The 13,854-nt window shown below is 49.9% G+C and overlaps 2 protein-coding genes across 2 annotated transcripts in view; one reads left to right on the forward strand and one right to left on the reverse strand.

Moving 5' to 3' along the window:
* The window catches only part of LOC127186296 (protein EFR3 homolog B-like), a 37,480-nt gene extending 33,230 nt beyond the window's left edge, over positions 1-4,250 (forward strand). Inside the window, 4 exon segments of the mRNA XM_051142726.1 lie at positions 1,896-1,944; positions 2,639-2,745; positions 3,350-3,399; positions 4,011-4,250. Of these exon segments, the coding sequence (XP_050998683.1) occupies positions 1,896-1,944; positions 2,639-2,745; positions 3,350-3,399; positions 4,011-4,116 (312 nt within the window). The 3' untranslated portion in view covers positions 4,117-4,250.
* Positions 4,251-9,575: 5,325 nt separating this feature from the next.
* LOC127186295 (pro-opiomelanocortin) lies at positions 9,576-12,326 on the reverse strand. The gene is made up of 2 exons (XM_051142724.1): positions 12,172-12,326; positions 9,576-10,279 (listed from the first exon to the last, which is right to left on the reverse strand). The coding sequence occupies exons 1-2, from the start codon at positions 12,301-12,303 to the stop codon at positions 9,698-9,700; spliced, it is 714 nt and encodes a 237-aa protein (XP_050998681.1). The 5' UTR covers positions 12,304-12,326; the 3' UTR covers positions 9,576-9,697.
* Positions 12,327-13,854: the final 1,528 nt, after the last annotated feature.

Genomic DNA, 13,854 nt, shown 5'->3' on the forward strand with positions numbered 1-13,854 from the left:
GTCTTCACTGACCATACGTAGATGGATGTGTGGGTGGATGGATGGGTGGATGTGCGGGTGGGTGGATGGATGGGGGATGGATGGATGTGTGGATAGATGGATGGATGGGTGGATGGATGGGGGATGGATGGATGGATGGGTGAATACATGGTTGTGCAGGTGGGTGAATGGCTGGATGGATGGATGGATGTGTGGGTGGATGGATGGGTGGATGTGCGGGTGGGTGGATGGATGGGGGATGGATGGATGTGTGGATGGATGGATGGATGGATGGATGTGTGGATAGATGGATGGATGGATGGGTGAATACATGGTTGTGCAGGTGGGTGAATGGCTGGCTGGATGGATGGATGTGTGGGTGGATGGATGGGTGGATGTGCGGGTGGGTGGATGGATGGGGGATGGATGGATGTGTGGATGGATGGATGGATGGATGGATGTGTGGATAGATGGATGGATGGATGGGTGAATACATGGTTGTGCAGGTGGGTGAATGGATGGATGGATGGATGGATGTGTGGATGGATGGATGGATGGGGGATGGATGGATGTGTGGATGGATGGGTGGATGGGTGAATACATGGTTGTGCAGGTGGGTGAATGGATGGATGGATGGATGGATGTGTGGATGGATGGATGGATGGGTGAATACATGGTTGTGCAGGTGGGTGAATGGCTGGATGGATGGATGGATGTGTGGATGGATGGATATCGGTGTGAATATAGGATGATTCCTCAGGCTATCTTGCATATCCTATGTTAACAAATTTGGCAGCTTCTGTTGACCCAACTGAGAGTTCTGCATGCTATTGATACCCATGCAATATTTGCTGAATGTCTTTATCCCATTTATGTATGTCTACCCTTTCCAGTCAAACAGACATTTACCAAATGGCAAACAAATCAAGACCTGTACTGTCTGAATTTTCACAAGGTGAATGCTCCCATGTTATCACACTCAGATCAGGAGATCAAATACAGTCACCACCTAGGGACTTGTCGGGGCCTCTCTCCTCCAGAGGAACCACTTAGCATAGTCCCTCTCGGAGCTTTGTGTCTTCTGTCTACACTTCCCTCTTACTTTCCGTGATGGCACATGACTCCTAGTGGGTGCTACACCGAGAAGCTGATAGTTTGGTGAGGAATCTGGTCCAAACTTCAGCATCATCAGCATCGTCAGCATCTTCCCGGAGATCATGGATCCATGGAGTTCCCTTCTTTGGGCTTCATTATCTTCTGCTTCTTTTCATAGGCTCTGCAGGAGTTGAGACCCTTTGCCTCTGGTCTTGGGACCAGTCAGCTCAGCGGAGGGCCCATTGTTTCTAACCTTCTATGACTTACATATTAAGATTCATCACTTTGGGGGTATAATTTAATATCATAAGCCTTCAAATGTTATGAAGTTCCTGGAGTTTATATTGGAGATGTTTTTAATAGGTTTATTTATTATTTGTAGAGTATTTTGCCTGCATGTGTGCAGGAGGAGGGCACCAGATCTCACTGGTTGTGGTTGTGAACCACTGGTAGGTGGTTGTGAACTACCATCTGGTTGCTGGAAATTGAACTCAGGACCTTTGGAAGAACAGACAGTGCTCTTATCCTCTGAGCCATCTCTCCTGCTTATATTGGAGATCTTATTTCTCAACTGCCTCTTACATTCAGTTGTTTCTCTGAGGTTTTTGGGTTTTGTTTTTTTGGTTTTTGTTTTTTGTTTTTTTCAGTTATGTGGTGGTTTTCTCCCTGGAGCTTGCTGGACTGGCTATTCTGAGGGAACTGAACTTGTTTGTGTGTTTCTCCATACATGCTCAGAGATGCCTCTGCCAATGGGGGTGTTTTAGGGACGGTCCCCTAAGAAGTACTGTTCACCTTTCTCCATTTTGCCCCTTCTTCTTCAGCGAGTGCCGGCTGAAGAGATCACCTATGAGACACTAAAGAAGGCCATTGGTAAGACAGGGGCCCTAAGAAAACTGGCAAAGGGGAGGTTAGGGCTGACATGGCCCTGGTGGCCAAGGCTGGTGGCTTCTTCTAAACTCAGCAGCTGCCAAAGCTGCAGCTCGTGGTCCCCAGTCCCCAGTGAGGGGGGTGGGGCTGCCCTGTCACTGTCACCGCTTTCCTACTTGCTAATGACAACTGCCTCATGGTCTATCTGCATTTTCCATTATTTGGGTCCTTTTTCAAACTACCCAGACAGTACTAAAAGGGACAGCTATCTGAGATCTTTTCTTTGAGAGTCCCAGCAGGAGTGTAGACACTTGGGTCTTTAAAAGCCCAGTGGAGCTCTCTACTCCTCCTTCTCCTCTCTCTCACCCTTACTCTTCCTCTCTCTTCTTCTCACTCTTCCTGTCTCTGTCTCTGTCTCTCTCTGGGGTACCCCTTCCTCCTTTCCTTCTTCCCCCATGTTCATTTAATAAACTCCATATAACATTAAAAAAAAAATCCCAGTCGCAGGTCCATGTCACTGATTCTCAGAGAGTGGGGCCTTAGGCAGGATCAGAAGTTTCTGAGGGCACATGAGGTCTCCACACCTTTCATGGCTCCGCCCCTTTCCATCCTAAGAGTCCACCCTGTCCATCTCAAGCTTCTCCCCCTGCTCATCCCTGGGGACGGTCTGAACACTAACCCAGTTCTTGTGTCACAGTGGACAGTGTGGCAGTTGAGGAACAGGAGCGTGAACGGCGTCGACAGGTGGTAGAGAAATTCCAGAAGGCACCCTTCGAGGAGATTGCAGCCCACTGTGGCGCCCGGGTGAGTGACATACCGCAAGGTGCCTTCCTGACCAATCAGATACAAGATTTGGGGCCATGGCAAGACAGAGTTCCAACCTTGGCTCTTTGGAGCAGTGGCCAGCACTCAGGGAGGCAGAGGCAGGCGGATCGCTGTGAGTTCGAGGCCAGCCTGGTCTACAAAGTGAGTCCAGGACAGCCAAGGCTACACAGAGAAACCTTGTCTCGAAAAACCAAAAAAAAAAAAAAAAAAAAAAAAGACAAGTCCTTTTTCTGCATCTTCTTCTTCTCTCTTTTTCCCCTCATGGTCCCTACCTGAGACCACAAGCCTGATAATGGAAGCTCCACCTACCTCTCTTCTGCCCAATTGTAGGCTGTTCAGCTTTTTTTTTTTTTTTTTTTTTTTTTTTTTTTTATTAACCAATCAGAGATAATTGGGGAGCAAAGCTTATACAACATAGGCTGGTATACATGAGCGTGCACTTTATCTTGACTACAGCCGGATCTTGGGGTCCAGAATGTAGTATTTGTAAACACAGAGCATCACACCAACTCCCAACAGGCCAGTGAGGTGGTAGCTGACGCTCTCAGAGCCCCAGGTTCACTTTCCTTTCATTTGTGTTTAGGCATCACTGCTGCAGAGCAAGCTCAACCAGATCTTTGAAATCACTATCCGGTAAGTGGTAGCATGGGCAGGGGACCCTACCTCTCTGTCCAGCCTCAGGGGTCAGGGCCATTGTCCTAAGTCCTCTTTCTCACACCCCTGCTGGCAGCCCTCCCACCTTCCTCAGCCTCTAGTGCCAGCCCTAGACTCAGCCATTGTGGAGAGGGCAAGAGACTGGATTAGTAAAGCCTAGGAAAAGCCAGGGGTCTTGATCTCTGAAGTACCTGCGCCACCATAGAACAGCGGTTCTCAACCTGGGCGTCATAACCCCTTGGGGGGTTGCATATCAGATCTCCTGCATATCAGATATTTACACTATGGTTCATAACAGTAGCAAGATTACAGTCATAAGGAAGCAATGAAAACAATTTTATGGTTGGGGGTCACCACACCTTGAGGAGCTGTATTAAAGGGCTGCAGCGTTAGGAAGGTTGAGGACTGTTGCCATGGAGCCTAGAGGGAGTCTTGACTGAGCTGAAGATTCTAGAACATCTTGAAAATCTGGGAACTAGTGGAATAGCATGAGCTTCAAGGAGAAACCGAAACCATCTGTTGTGTTCAGTTGCACAAAGGGTAGGAGCCCCAATTCCTACCTCTTACCTTTCTCCTCCATGTGTCTCTAGGCCCCCTCCAAGCCCTTCAGGAACCATCACCGCAGCCTACGGCCAGCCACAGAACCACTCCATCCCTGTCTACGAGATGAAGTTTCCCGACCTGTGTGTGTACTGAATCCTTAGAGACAGAATCCTTAGGGGACACGGTATACAGGAGGACCACCCTCCTGCCCACTCTCACCGGATGGACATCTAGCTGGGATAGCTGAGAAATAGTCACCCTGGACAGTGGCTTTTCCCAAGTTGAGCAGAGGTGGAGCCTCTGGTCCTCTGTGGCCCTCCTGCTTCCTCTGCCTCCTCCTTGTCTTCTGTGAGGAAGTTCCAGCCACCTGCCCTCTGGGGCTAATAAGCATCTCACCTGTCTTCTCTTTTGTATCAGCCAGGGACAGAGAATCATGAGGTGTCTCCACTGAGAAGCAGAGGAGCCTGGGAAGCTTCTGCTGGGGGGTTGTGTCTATGAGGGGGGTGTCAGACACTCCCAAGGAAAAGAGGCTGAAGAAGACATGGTCTAAGGAAAGCATAGATGGCACTCGGGGAAACTGAGGAACACCTCCCAACCCCCACCCCACTGTCATAAAAGAAGTGACAGTGTGAGAACTCAAAGGTGATGACTGCTCTCACCTCTTCAGCCTTGGGTGTCCTACTCACTCTCTTATTTACTCTCCCAGTTGTCCGTGTGTGTTTTTTTACTGTTAATGGATGCTGAGTGCTCACAGGAGGAGCTGGGGATAGAGATGCTGGAGGCAGCGAGGCTAGCAGAAGAGCAAACAGGCTGGGCATGGAGAGCGGCTGGTTCTCCCAGGCTGGGCGACAGCATCGCAAAGCACACATGTGGCAAGTCTCTGTCCTTGCTGCATGTAGCATCCTCTCAATTGTCTCTGTCCAGAGGAAGCTTGGGGCAGATCCTCTATGGTTCTCTCTCTTCTGGATGTTTCCTGGGTTGTTAAGTTTGGTCTCTGATGCCTTTGTCTCCACAAACCTCTGTGTGAGAGATAGCTGAGCAAGCTAGTGGTTCTAGGGACCAAAAAAAGGGTGAGAAAGTCCTGGGGCGGTGAGGCCTGTCCACATCACTTCCTGTAGAAGATGCTCCCAGCAGAAGTTAGGGCTTCGGGAGAGCAGTAGTTAAGCAAGTGGCACTTTGGGATTCAGGAAGAGAACGATTTAACAGCTAGAACTGTAATGATATTTTCCCTCTTGGACAACGCCTGAGACACTGGAGACAATTGGCTTTGCTTGTGGTTTGGGAAGAGGTGGTAGAAACTCCTTTGGCTTCCATTTTCCCTATGTGCCACCTACCTGTGCCTATGTGACTTGTGTATGCTGGGAGCAGCTGACCCAGGACTGGGTGGGTGCAAAAAGTGCCACTTGCTGTCCTCTTTGACCTTTGCCCTTGTTTGACCCTTTCCTGATCCCCTCTCTTGGTATCTTCACGCCTCCAAGACCACCTACCAACATCCTAGACTTCCTCCAGTGGGGGCACCCCAACAGCCCTTTCAGACTTTCCCTTTCAGACTTCCCATAAGTTTTCTGAGCGCTTTTCTTCTCAGGCCCAACGTTGCTCCAGATATTTTGCCTCTTTAGAAAGGGGGAATAGTTCTGTTGACCTGCAAGAATCCTTTCCAGGGTATGGTTTTAGGCAGTGTGGCCTGGGGTCATAAAGGAGCCATCTCTGCTAAGGATGAGGTATCCTTCTCGGGACACTTTAGATCACCGCCCTGTATATGACCTTGCATGGTGACAGCCTGCTCACTAGGACATTTTCCAGAATTAGGAGAACCGGGGCGCATGCACTTCCTTCCCCACTGCACACAAAGTGAATGTCACAGATGGGCCTTCTGACCCTGAACCTGGCCCATAGTCTCTTCACCTGTGATGCAGCTCTTTCTCGTGGTCCCTGCACTGAGCTATGGGCTCATGGCCCCAGCACAGCCTGCATGATCTCAGGTCCCTGAGGACACCACCACCACCACCACCACCACCACCCGTGGCATTGGAGCTGTGTGGCTGTGGTTCAACCCAACTCTATAAGCATGGCTGTGGGTCTCTCCTTAGTGTCTCCTTACTAAGGCAAGTTTAAAATGAGCACAAAGGCAAGTAACCTTTTAGAAACTAAGAAAATCTAAGCCTTGGGCTAAAATCATCTTTCTTTACCTGCCCGCCACATCTTTTACCTCCTGCTTGTGAGAGGCCATCAGTTGCTTTATTGTTCCCATCGGCCACCATTGTTCACCCCTGAGGTAACCTTGACCCTAGTTGTGGATTGGGAGGGCCACTTCCTCGGAGCCTTTTGAAAGCCAGCATCAGGACCAGAGCTCTACAGACCCTCTCAGATACCTCTGCCCCTCACATTTCCCTGGGAACAGAGAAGAGAAAAGGACAGAATTCCAAGTCTGCAGACTTAACTGCTGCTCAGTCTTCCTTTCTGTGCCTCCTGTCCTTCACACCATGCTGATTAGCAGGGACTCACTGCCTTTAGACCGCTGGCCACTTGTGTGCCCTCTTCTTGGTAGAACTGATTTAGGTTATATTCAGCAGGATATTGGGTTTCCTGTTGATGGGGGATGGAATCTGATCTTGGCCAAGTATGCCTCAGAGTCAGAAAGTCTAGACAGTGATCACAGGAGAGTCTGTCACTCCATCACAAGGTCTGGGAGAGAGGCAGAAGCACAGTGGGTGGGAGCTGGGGAGGAGCCCAGTGTCCATGCTTGCCTTCCCAGCCTCTGGTGTTCACCTTCTCTGTAGTAAACCAGAGTCCAAAGGAGCCAGAGAACTCATTAAGGGCAACTGGTCGCCACCCTCGGACCATCAAAGCAGCCAGGGCTCTGGCTTCATGGCCAGGGCCAGAGGGTGGCATCTTGCTGACAGAATGTAATAGGCACAAATGTGTTTGAGGTTTGGAAGTTAACTCGGTTGATGATCAAGAGTTGTAGAAAGTGGGCTAACAGAAAACATCTGATCCAGAAACAGCTGCTGATTCCCCCATCCTGAGCCTGTTTCCTGTTTTCCTCTTTACTTCGGAGACTAGAATAGGTGGTTTCATGGCTCCTAATGGCCTCATTAGAAAGCCTAGAAACACTCTTTGTCTTTCTCCCACCCGACACACAAAACAGGGGAACATGGGCTTAGGACCAAGCAGCCAGGCTATTCCTGGTCCACAGGACAAAGTTCAGCTGAAGTAGGATTAAGAAAAGCCCTAAGGCTCCTCCAGACTTCCTGGGGGTCCCTGGGTCATAGAAGCTTCCAGTAACCCTTTACTGTCATAGGCCTCCCAACCTGCTGCAGAGAATGCTGCTAAGAACCGGCTGCCTGGCTGTGTTTGGGGTTTCTGGGGGAAGGGAAGGCCTGAGCTGTGGGTCTGAAACGTTGGAGGTAGAGGAGGGGTGAACCAGGCAGGCCCTGTCTGCTTCCCTGGACCTTCTCTGGCAAGGATCCCGTTCTCTGGGATCTGGGGTGAGATTCAGGGAAAGCAGCTGGTTTCTATGACCCTACAACCCAAGCTGGGTCTAGATCTAAGGACTGCAGAAGAGGATCACGGGAGGCTCTGTTCTTGAGCCTGTCTACCAGGGGAGTGGTTAAGGAGAAGCCATGGGTGGCAGGAAAGAGACTTCATGACTCTGTTGGCTGCTCTTTAGCTCCAGCCTGGCTCCTCCAGGGAGCGCAGGATGTCCTGAGCCCAACACTCGCCCTTGAACTCTTCATGACTGTGGGTCCTGGCACGTGGAGTATAAAGTTGTACACCCATAGATGCCGTAGCCCACCCATCTCCATGAGTCTTAGACCTTCATGACCTGGCTGAGTGTGTGCGCCTATGTCCGTGCATGTGTGTAATGTAGTTTGTAGTTGCCAACGTTGTGTATATAATAGCTGACATATTTATATGTGAGTACAGAATTGGCATCTGTGGCAGTTTTCTGTATTTTAAACTTGTTGGATCAAATTAGTTTTCCTTCCAGGGGTGGGGGGTGTTGGAAGGCCTATTCCAAAGTCATCCCTTGGGACTATTAGTCGTGTTTTCCCAATGAGCCTTTGTGATGCCCTTTTCAAATAAATGTTAATGTTGTCACCATATGGCTGTTTGTTTGAATTCTCAAAAGGAAATAGCTTCTTTTTTTTTTTTTTTTTTTTTTTAAGATAAAAACAGAATCTGGAAATATCAACTGTGTACCACTGGCATTTAGCCACCCCCACTGACCCTTACTTTACACCTAGCTCTAATGAGGGAGGCAGGGGGAGGAGGTTGCAGAGATGGGAACCTGAGGTGAGGATTCCCAGCAAGGGAGCATCCTCAGGAGGGCTCAGGCCGTTATTCATTCTATCTCACTTCCCACAACACAAAGTCGGGGGAGCTTAGTCAGTCAGAGCTTAGTCTGACTCCCCTTCCCACCAGGACGTCCAGAGCTCATCATGTCCCCAATGAATGCCTATCAAATGTCAGGGCTTAGGAACAAATATGCAAATACCAGGCCCAGTGATGTCTCATCAAAGTGACGGGTATGTATGCACCCCTGCAAACATGCAGCTGCAAACTCTGGGCCCAGCACCATGAAGACACCACAGGGAGACAGAAGCAACATAGCACAAGCCTGTGGAGCTTGGAATTTCTCTTAGACAAGGGGACAAAACAGACACGCAGCAAATAACTCGCCATCCTGGCCAGACAGCATGCCTTCCCGCAGAGGGAGCTGACCGTCAAAGCCCTGAAAACGAACAGGGCCACTGGACAAGAGTGTGACTGGTCTCAGAGAGGTAGTCTTGAACCCAGGCTTGCATTGAAAACAAAAGCAAGATAGCCGGGCATGTTGGCGCACGCCTTGGGAGGCAGAGGCAGGCAGATCGCTGTGAATTCGAAGCCAGCCTGGTCTACAAAGCAAGCCCAGGACAACCAGCAACATTACACCGAGAAACCCTGTCTCAGGGGGAAAAAAAGGAAAAAGGAAAAAGAAAAAAAGCAAGGTAGGAAACCAAAGGCCTCAAGGCTTAACCCTGCAGGACAGTGCCTCTATCTCCACGATGTGTGTGGAAGAGGGTAAGACCATGTGTCTTGAGAGTATATATGAATAACCAAATTAGATCTGCTATCAACTATCAACTCACATTTTCCTGATAAAAAATTGACATCTCTTTTTCCCTTTTATTCTCGCCGGAGTCCTTATGCCAAGAATGAAAGGACAGATGACATAACTAAATCCTGGGAAGGTTCGGGACTTGCCTAAGGTTGCAAATAAAGGATTCACCAGAACAAGGAATGTCCCAGGAGCTTCCTGAGTGAAAGCCCAGAGACCTTCCCAGTGGGGAGTAAGGTCTTGGTCCCTAAGGCCACTCACTCTTTGGGGCCAGGTTCGCAGCTAAGCAGCCAGCCATTCTAGAGGTGTCGGACAGAGAACCACCCTAGGCCATCCAAACTATCTGGGTGCCGCCCCCCTCCGTGCCTGCCCTCCCCCCAGACCTTTGTTGGAGCAAGGGGGTGGAGAAATGTTTTCTTTACACTCTACCGCCTGGTCGCATGATGGTGTAATTGGATGGTTTCGTGTTTTGACTTTATTCACGCAGTCTATATTGAAGATCAGAGCCGGCTGTGAAATCTGAAAGGTTTTATTTCCTAACTACAGGCAGCTCTAAGAGACTCGAGGTCTGCAGCGAGTAGCTCGCCCATGCCATGCAGGGAGGGGGCCGGGGTGAGAAGACCCCTGCAACCCTCACTGGCCCTTCTTGTGAGCGTTCTTGATGATGGCGTTCTTGAAGAGCGTCACCAGGGGCGTCTGGCTCTTCTCCGAGGTCATGAAGCCGCCATAGCGCTTGTCCTTGGGCGGGTTGCCCCAGCGGAAGTGCTCCACCCGATAGGGTCCGTCGTCCCTCTCGGTGTCGGGCTCCAGGACGTGCTCCAAGCCGTCGGGCTGCACGCCTACCAGCTCCCTCTTGAATTCCAGGGGGAAGGCCTCTGCGGACTCGTTCTCGGCGACGTTGGGGTACACCTTCACCGGGCGCCGCTTCTTGCCCACGGGCTTGCCCCAGCGGAAGTGCTCCATAGAGTAGGAGCGCTTGCTCTCACGCGCGGCCGGCTCCGGATGGCCATCTTCCCCCGCCGCCGCCTCCTCCTCCTCCGCACGCCTCTGCGCCGCGCCACCTGCACCGCTGCCGTTCCTCGGGCCGAAGCGGTCCCAGCGGAAGTGACCCATGACGTACTTCCTGGGGTTCTCGGTCAGCGGCTGTTCATCCCCGTTGCCTGGAAACACGGGCGTCTCCGCCGAGAGGTCAAGTTTGCAGGCCCGGATGCAAGCCTGTGAGAGAACCCGACGCGTGAGCCAAGCCACCTGCGGCCACCACCTCTGCGCCCTAGTCTGGTTGCTGGTTCAGCCTTGAGGCCACCGCGCCCAGCAATGTGGTGCCCTCCTCCCCCGCCCCCAGGTCTCACCGACGTCCTGAGCCAAGCTGCTCTTCTCTTGCATAATTCTGCCTAGATGGCAGTAAGCATCCCACCCTACACCTTGCTTGCTTGACTTTCTTACAAATGGATTTTGTCAACGACGGCAAAGTGTGGCTTCGTTTAAGTCCAGGAAGGGCATGGGTCTAGAAATTGGGAATCTTTCCTGGTGATAGGCGTCTGGATTCTGAGGGCCTGAATTGTCAACACCGCTTCAGTCTTACCCGGTGATCTACAAAGGTTCATGCCTACTCCAGTCCTGTACCCCTGGGTCTCTCTTATCTCAAAACTTCCCCGCACCCACCAGGTCCTTTACTCTGTGCGTCGATCTTGTTTCGTCTCCATCAGAATTTTGAGGAAAGATGGTTCATTTCCCTGCTACCTCATTCTAACTAGACCCAGGGGTATTTCTACCGTGATTGCTATGCTGGTGCCTCTGCACTCCGTCCCTAGAGGATTTACAACTGGGGTGCTTGTTTACACATAGATTGCATCCTTAAGGTTTTTTTTAGATCCTTGGATATTGCTGAGGAGAAAACAGAAGGATCCCACTCACTCTTTTCATTTGAGGGTTTTCTACATCAGGGATTTGGAATTATAATGCGGCAGAATGTAAATTAAGCTCCCTCCCCCACCTCCCAGGACGGATAATGAAACAGGGGCCTCGGAAAGAGGAGACAATCTAGTCAAGATTCCCCATCTCCTTGATGTCAGAGGCAGGAATAGAACCCATGGGTTCTACCTTGTTTAGCGCCTACCCCCCGCCCTTTTTTTCTGGTAAGATCTCAAGCTATGCAGTGTGTGTCTCAAACAGTCTTGGATTTTTCTGAACTGCGTCTCCAAGGTTCCTTGGACTCTATAAGTCTAAAACACACTAAGTATGAACCTTGGTCTTATGTCATTTGGGGGGGGGTTGGGGAGGGGTCAGGACAGGGTTTTTCTGTTTTAGCCCAGACTGTCCTGGAACTAACTCTGTAGACTAGTCTGGCCTCGAACTCACAGAGACCCGCCGGCCTCTGCCTCCCGAAGGCTGGGATTAAAGATGTGCACCACCACCACCCAGTGCTCTTATGTCTTGAGAAAGTCTCTCTCATCACCCAGCCTCATTTGCCCACTGATAAAACAGGATGTAGTGACAGTCAGTAACAGGCACGCAGCACTTGTGTGCATACACTAACAGGCACCCCATGGTGACCTGGAAGGGGCTCAGCCTGCCCCACAGGAAAGGAACTTGGCAGCATGAGCTATTTGGCAACAGTTTTAAAAAGGTATTTTTGTCTTTCCTTCACCCTCTGGAGATGTTGTGTGGAATACCTAACTGATAACTGGCTTTACAACTGAGAGAAAATCAAGAAGGAAGAATATGAAGTGAAATTGTAGGTTTTCAGTATTTAAAGGGGGGCTGCTTTGGGAGCTAAAGGGTTAAAATATAGGATCAACTAAGGGAGCAGTCATAGTTAATAAGGCACTGTCTAAACTGAGTAGATGGTGAGGGGTCTTTCACAGAAAACAGAGTAGAGTGTGAGAATAACCAAGGAGAAATTACAGAACAGACCCTTTCCTCTGAAGCCACCTTCTCCTCGACCTTTGCCAAGTTCCAACAGTATGGGAAAAGCTCTGTCGCTGCTCTGGATCATGGCAGTCAATGGAGGCGAATTTGCCTGTCCCCGCGCCCCTCTTCCTTCTGGTCTTTCCTAACCCCAGTGCCATCTTCTGCCCAAACCAAGGTGGTGCCCATGGCCCACATACCAGCAGGTTGCTTTCTGTGGTGAGGTCTTGACACTGGCTGCTCTCCAGGCACCAGCCCCACACTTCTATGGAGGTCTGAAGCAGCAAGGCGAGCAGCAGGCCCCCTGAGCGACTGTGGCAGGATCTCGGCATCTTCCAGGTGACTGGCTGAGGCTCTGCAGAGGCAAACAAGATTGGTGGGACCCCTGCAAGGAGCAGAACAATGTTGGCCAGTCACCAGGAAGGACTGCGAGCCAACACTAACAGCTCTCATTTGGACAGTCCAAGGCTTTCTGAGGACAGGAGCTGTGCTAAAATGGAAGATGTGTATGGGTGTCATGAGAGGGATAAGGGGAGGAGAATTCAACATAGCTTGGGGGGGGGTGCTGGAGAGATGGCTCCAAGGTTAAGAGCACTGACTGCTCTTCCAGAGGTCCTGAGTTCAATTCCCGGCAACCACATGGTGGCTCATTATCATCTATAATGAGATCTGGTACCCTTCTCAGTCGTGCAGATGTACATGCTGACATGACATTGTATACATAATAAATGTAAAAGGAAGGAGGAGGAGGAGAAATTAGAGATGAGGCTGTTTGTGCTATCAGTTGGTGGAACCCCTCACTTGGGAGTTGGGAAAGCTGAAGTCCAAAAAGATCATTTCTTTTGTGTTCATGATAAGCTAAAGGTAAGTTCTCCTGCATTCCCAAAGAGTGTTCTAAGTTCACTGCCCAAATGAAGCTACACTTCAGCACTTCGTATCGAACACCAACAGGTGGGAGCAACTGAAAAAAGACAAAGGATTAGGAACTTCCTGTTTTGGTTCCTCTCACCTAAAGTTTGACCATTTCCCATGAATGTTAGGTTTAAATATAGGCAAATAAAACCAGTCCGTTTAGCCAAGATTTTAGGCAAATAGTTTGAAGTCCTGTACACAGATCACCTGGGGATTGCTATTTCCCAGACCCTAGTAACTTCAGGAAGATTTCTTTTTGAAGCAGATTCCACTTTCCTTAAAACTATCCTGTTTTCTAAACATGCACACTTCACATCGTAAGTCTTTTAGTCTGAAATATGTGAATTTGAAGAGGATGTCAGTATTGAGGGAGGGAGGGAAGGCGGAAGGCTGAAAAGGAAGCCACCACTACTATGAAGAGCCACTGAAGCTGCTGTTGGAGAAAACAAAGTGCCTTTGGGAAGCTGTGGAGGGCAAGAGACCACCAGGCACAAGAGAGTGCTGATAGTGCCCTGGTGCCCTGTGCCCTGCCCCTCCCTGGCACGGCTAGCTCTCAGGCATTGCACCTGTTCTCCCTCATCCGAGGATCCCTAAAGTCATCCTAGTCTGTAATCAGTGTCCCCACCAACTCTGCACTTATTCTCGATTTCAGATTACCAGCTGATAGGAGGACATCTAATTAGATCAGAGAAGTTAGTTCATAGCAAGATGTCAATAGCCAGGCAGTGGTGGTGCATACCTTCAGTCCCAGCACTCAGGAGGCAGCAGCAAGAGGAACTTTCTACAAGAGCAAATTCCTGGACAGTTAGGGTTACACAGAAAAACCCTGTCCTGAAAAAAAATACAAAAGCTAAACATTTTAAATAAAAAATGTGACTGACAAGTGTCTGTTACTCCTAATGAACATTTGCATTTTAAGATGAATGTGGCAGGAAGCAAATCTCTCATTTGAAGAGACATGAGCCAATCCT

The sequence above is a fragment of the Acomys russatus genome, unplaced genomic scaffold (genome assembly GCF_903995435.1).
Source record: "Acomys russatus unplaced genomic scaffold, mAcoRus1.1, whole genome shotgun sequence".
In the NCBI taxonomy this organism is placed as follows: Eukaryota; Metazoa; Chordata; class Mammalia; order Rodentia; family Muridae; genus Acomys; species Acomys russatus.

Excerpts from the sequence above, each read along its gene's own strand:
- LOC127186295 (XM_051142724.1), bottom strand. The coding sequence starts at position 12,303 with ATGCCGAGATCCTGCCACAGTCGCTCAGGGGGCCTGCTGCTCGCCTTG. Across the intron at positions 10,280-12,171 it reads CCACAGAAAGCAACCTGCTG|GCTTGCATCCGGGCCTGCAA; the intron begins GTATGTGGGCCA and ends GTTCTCTCACAG.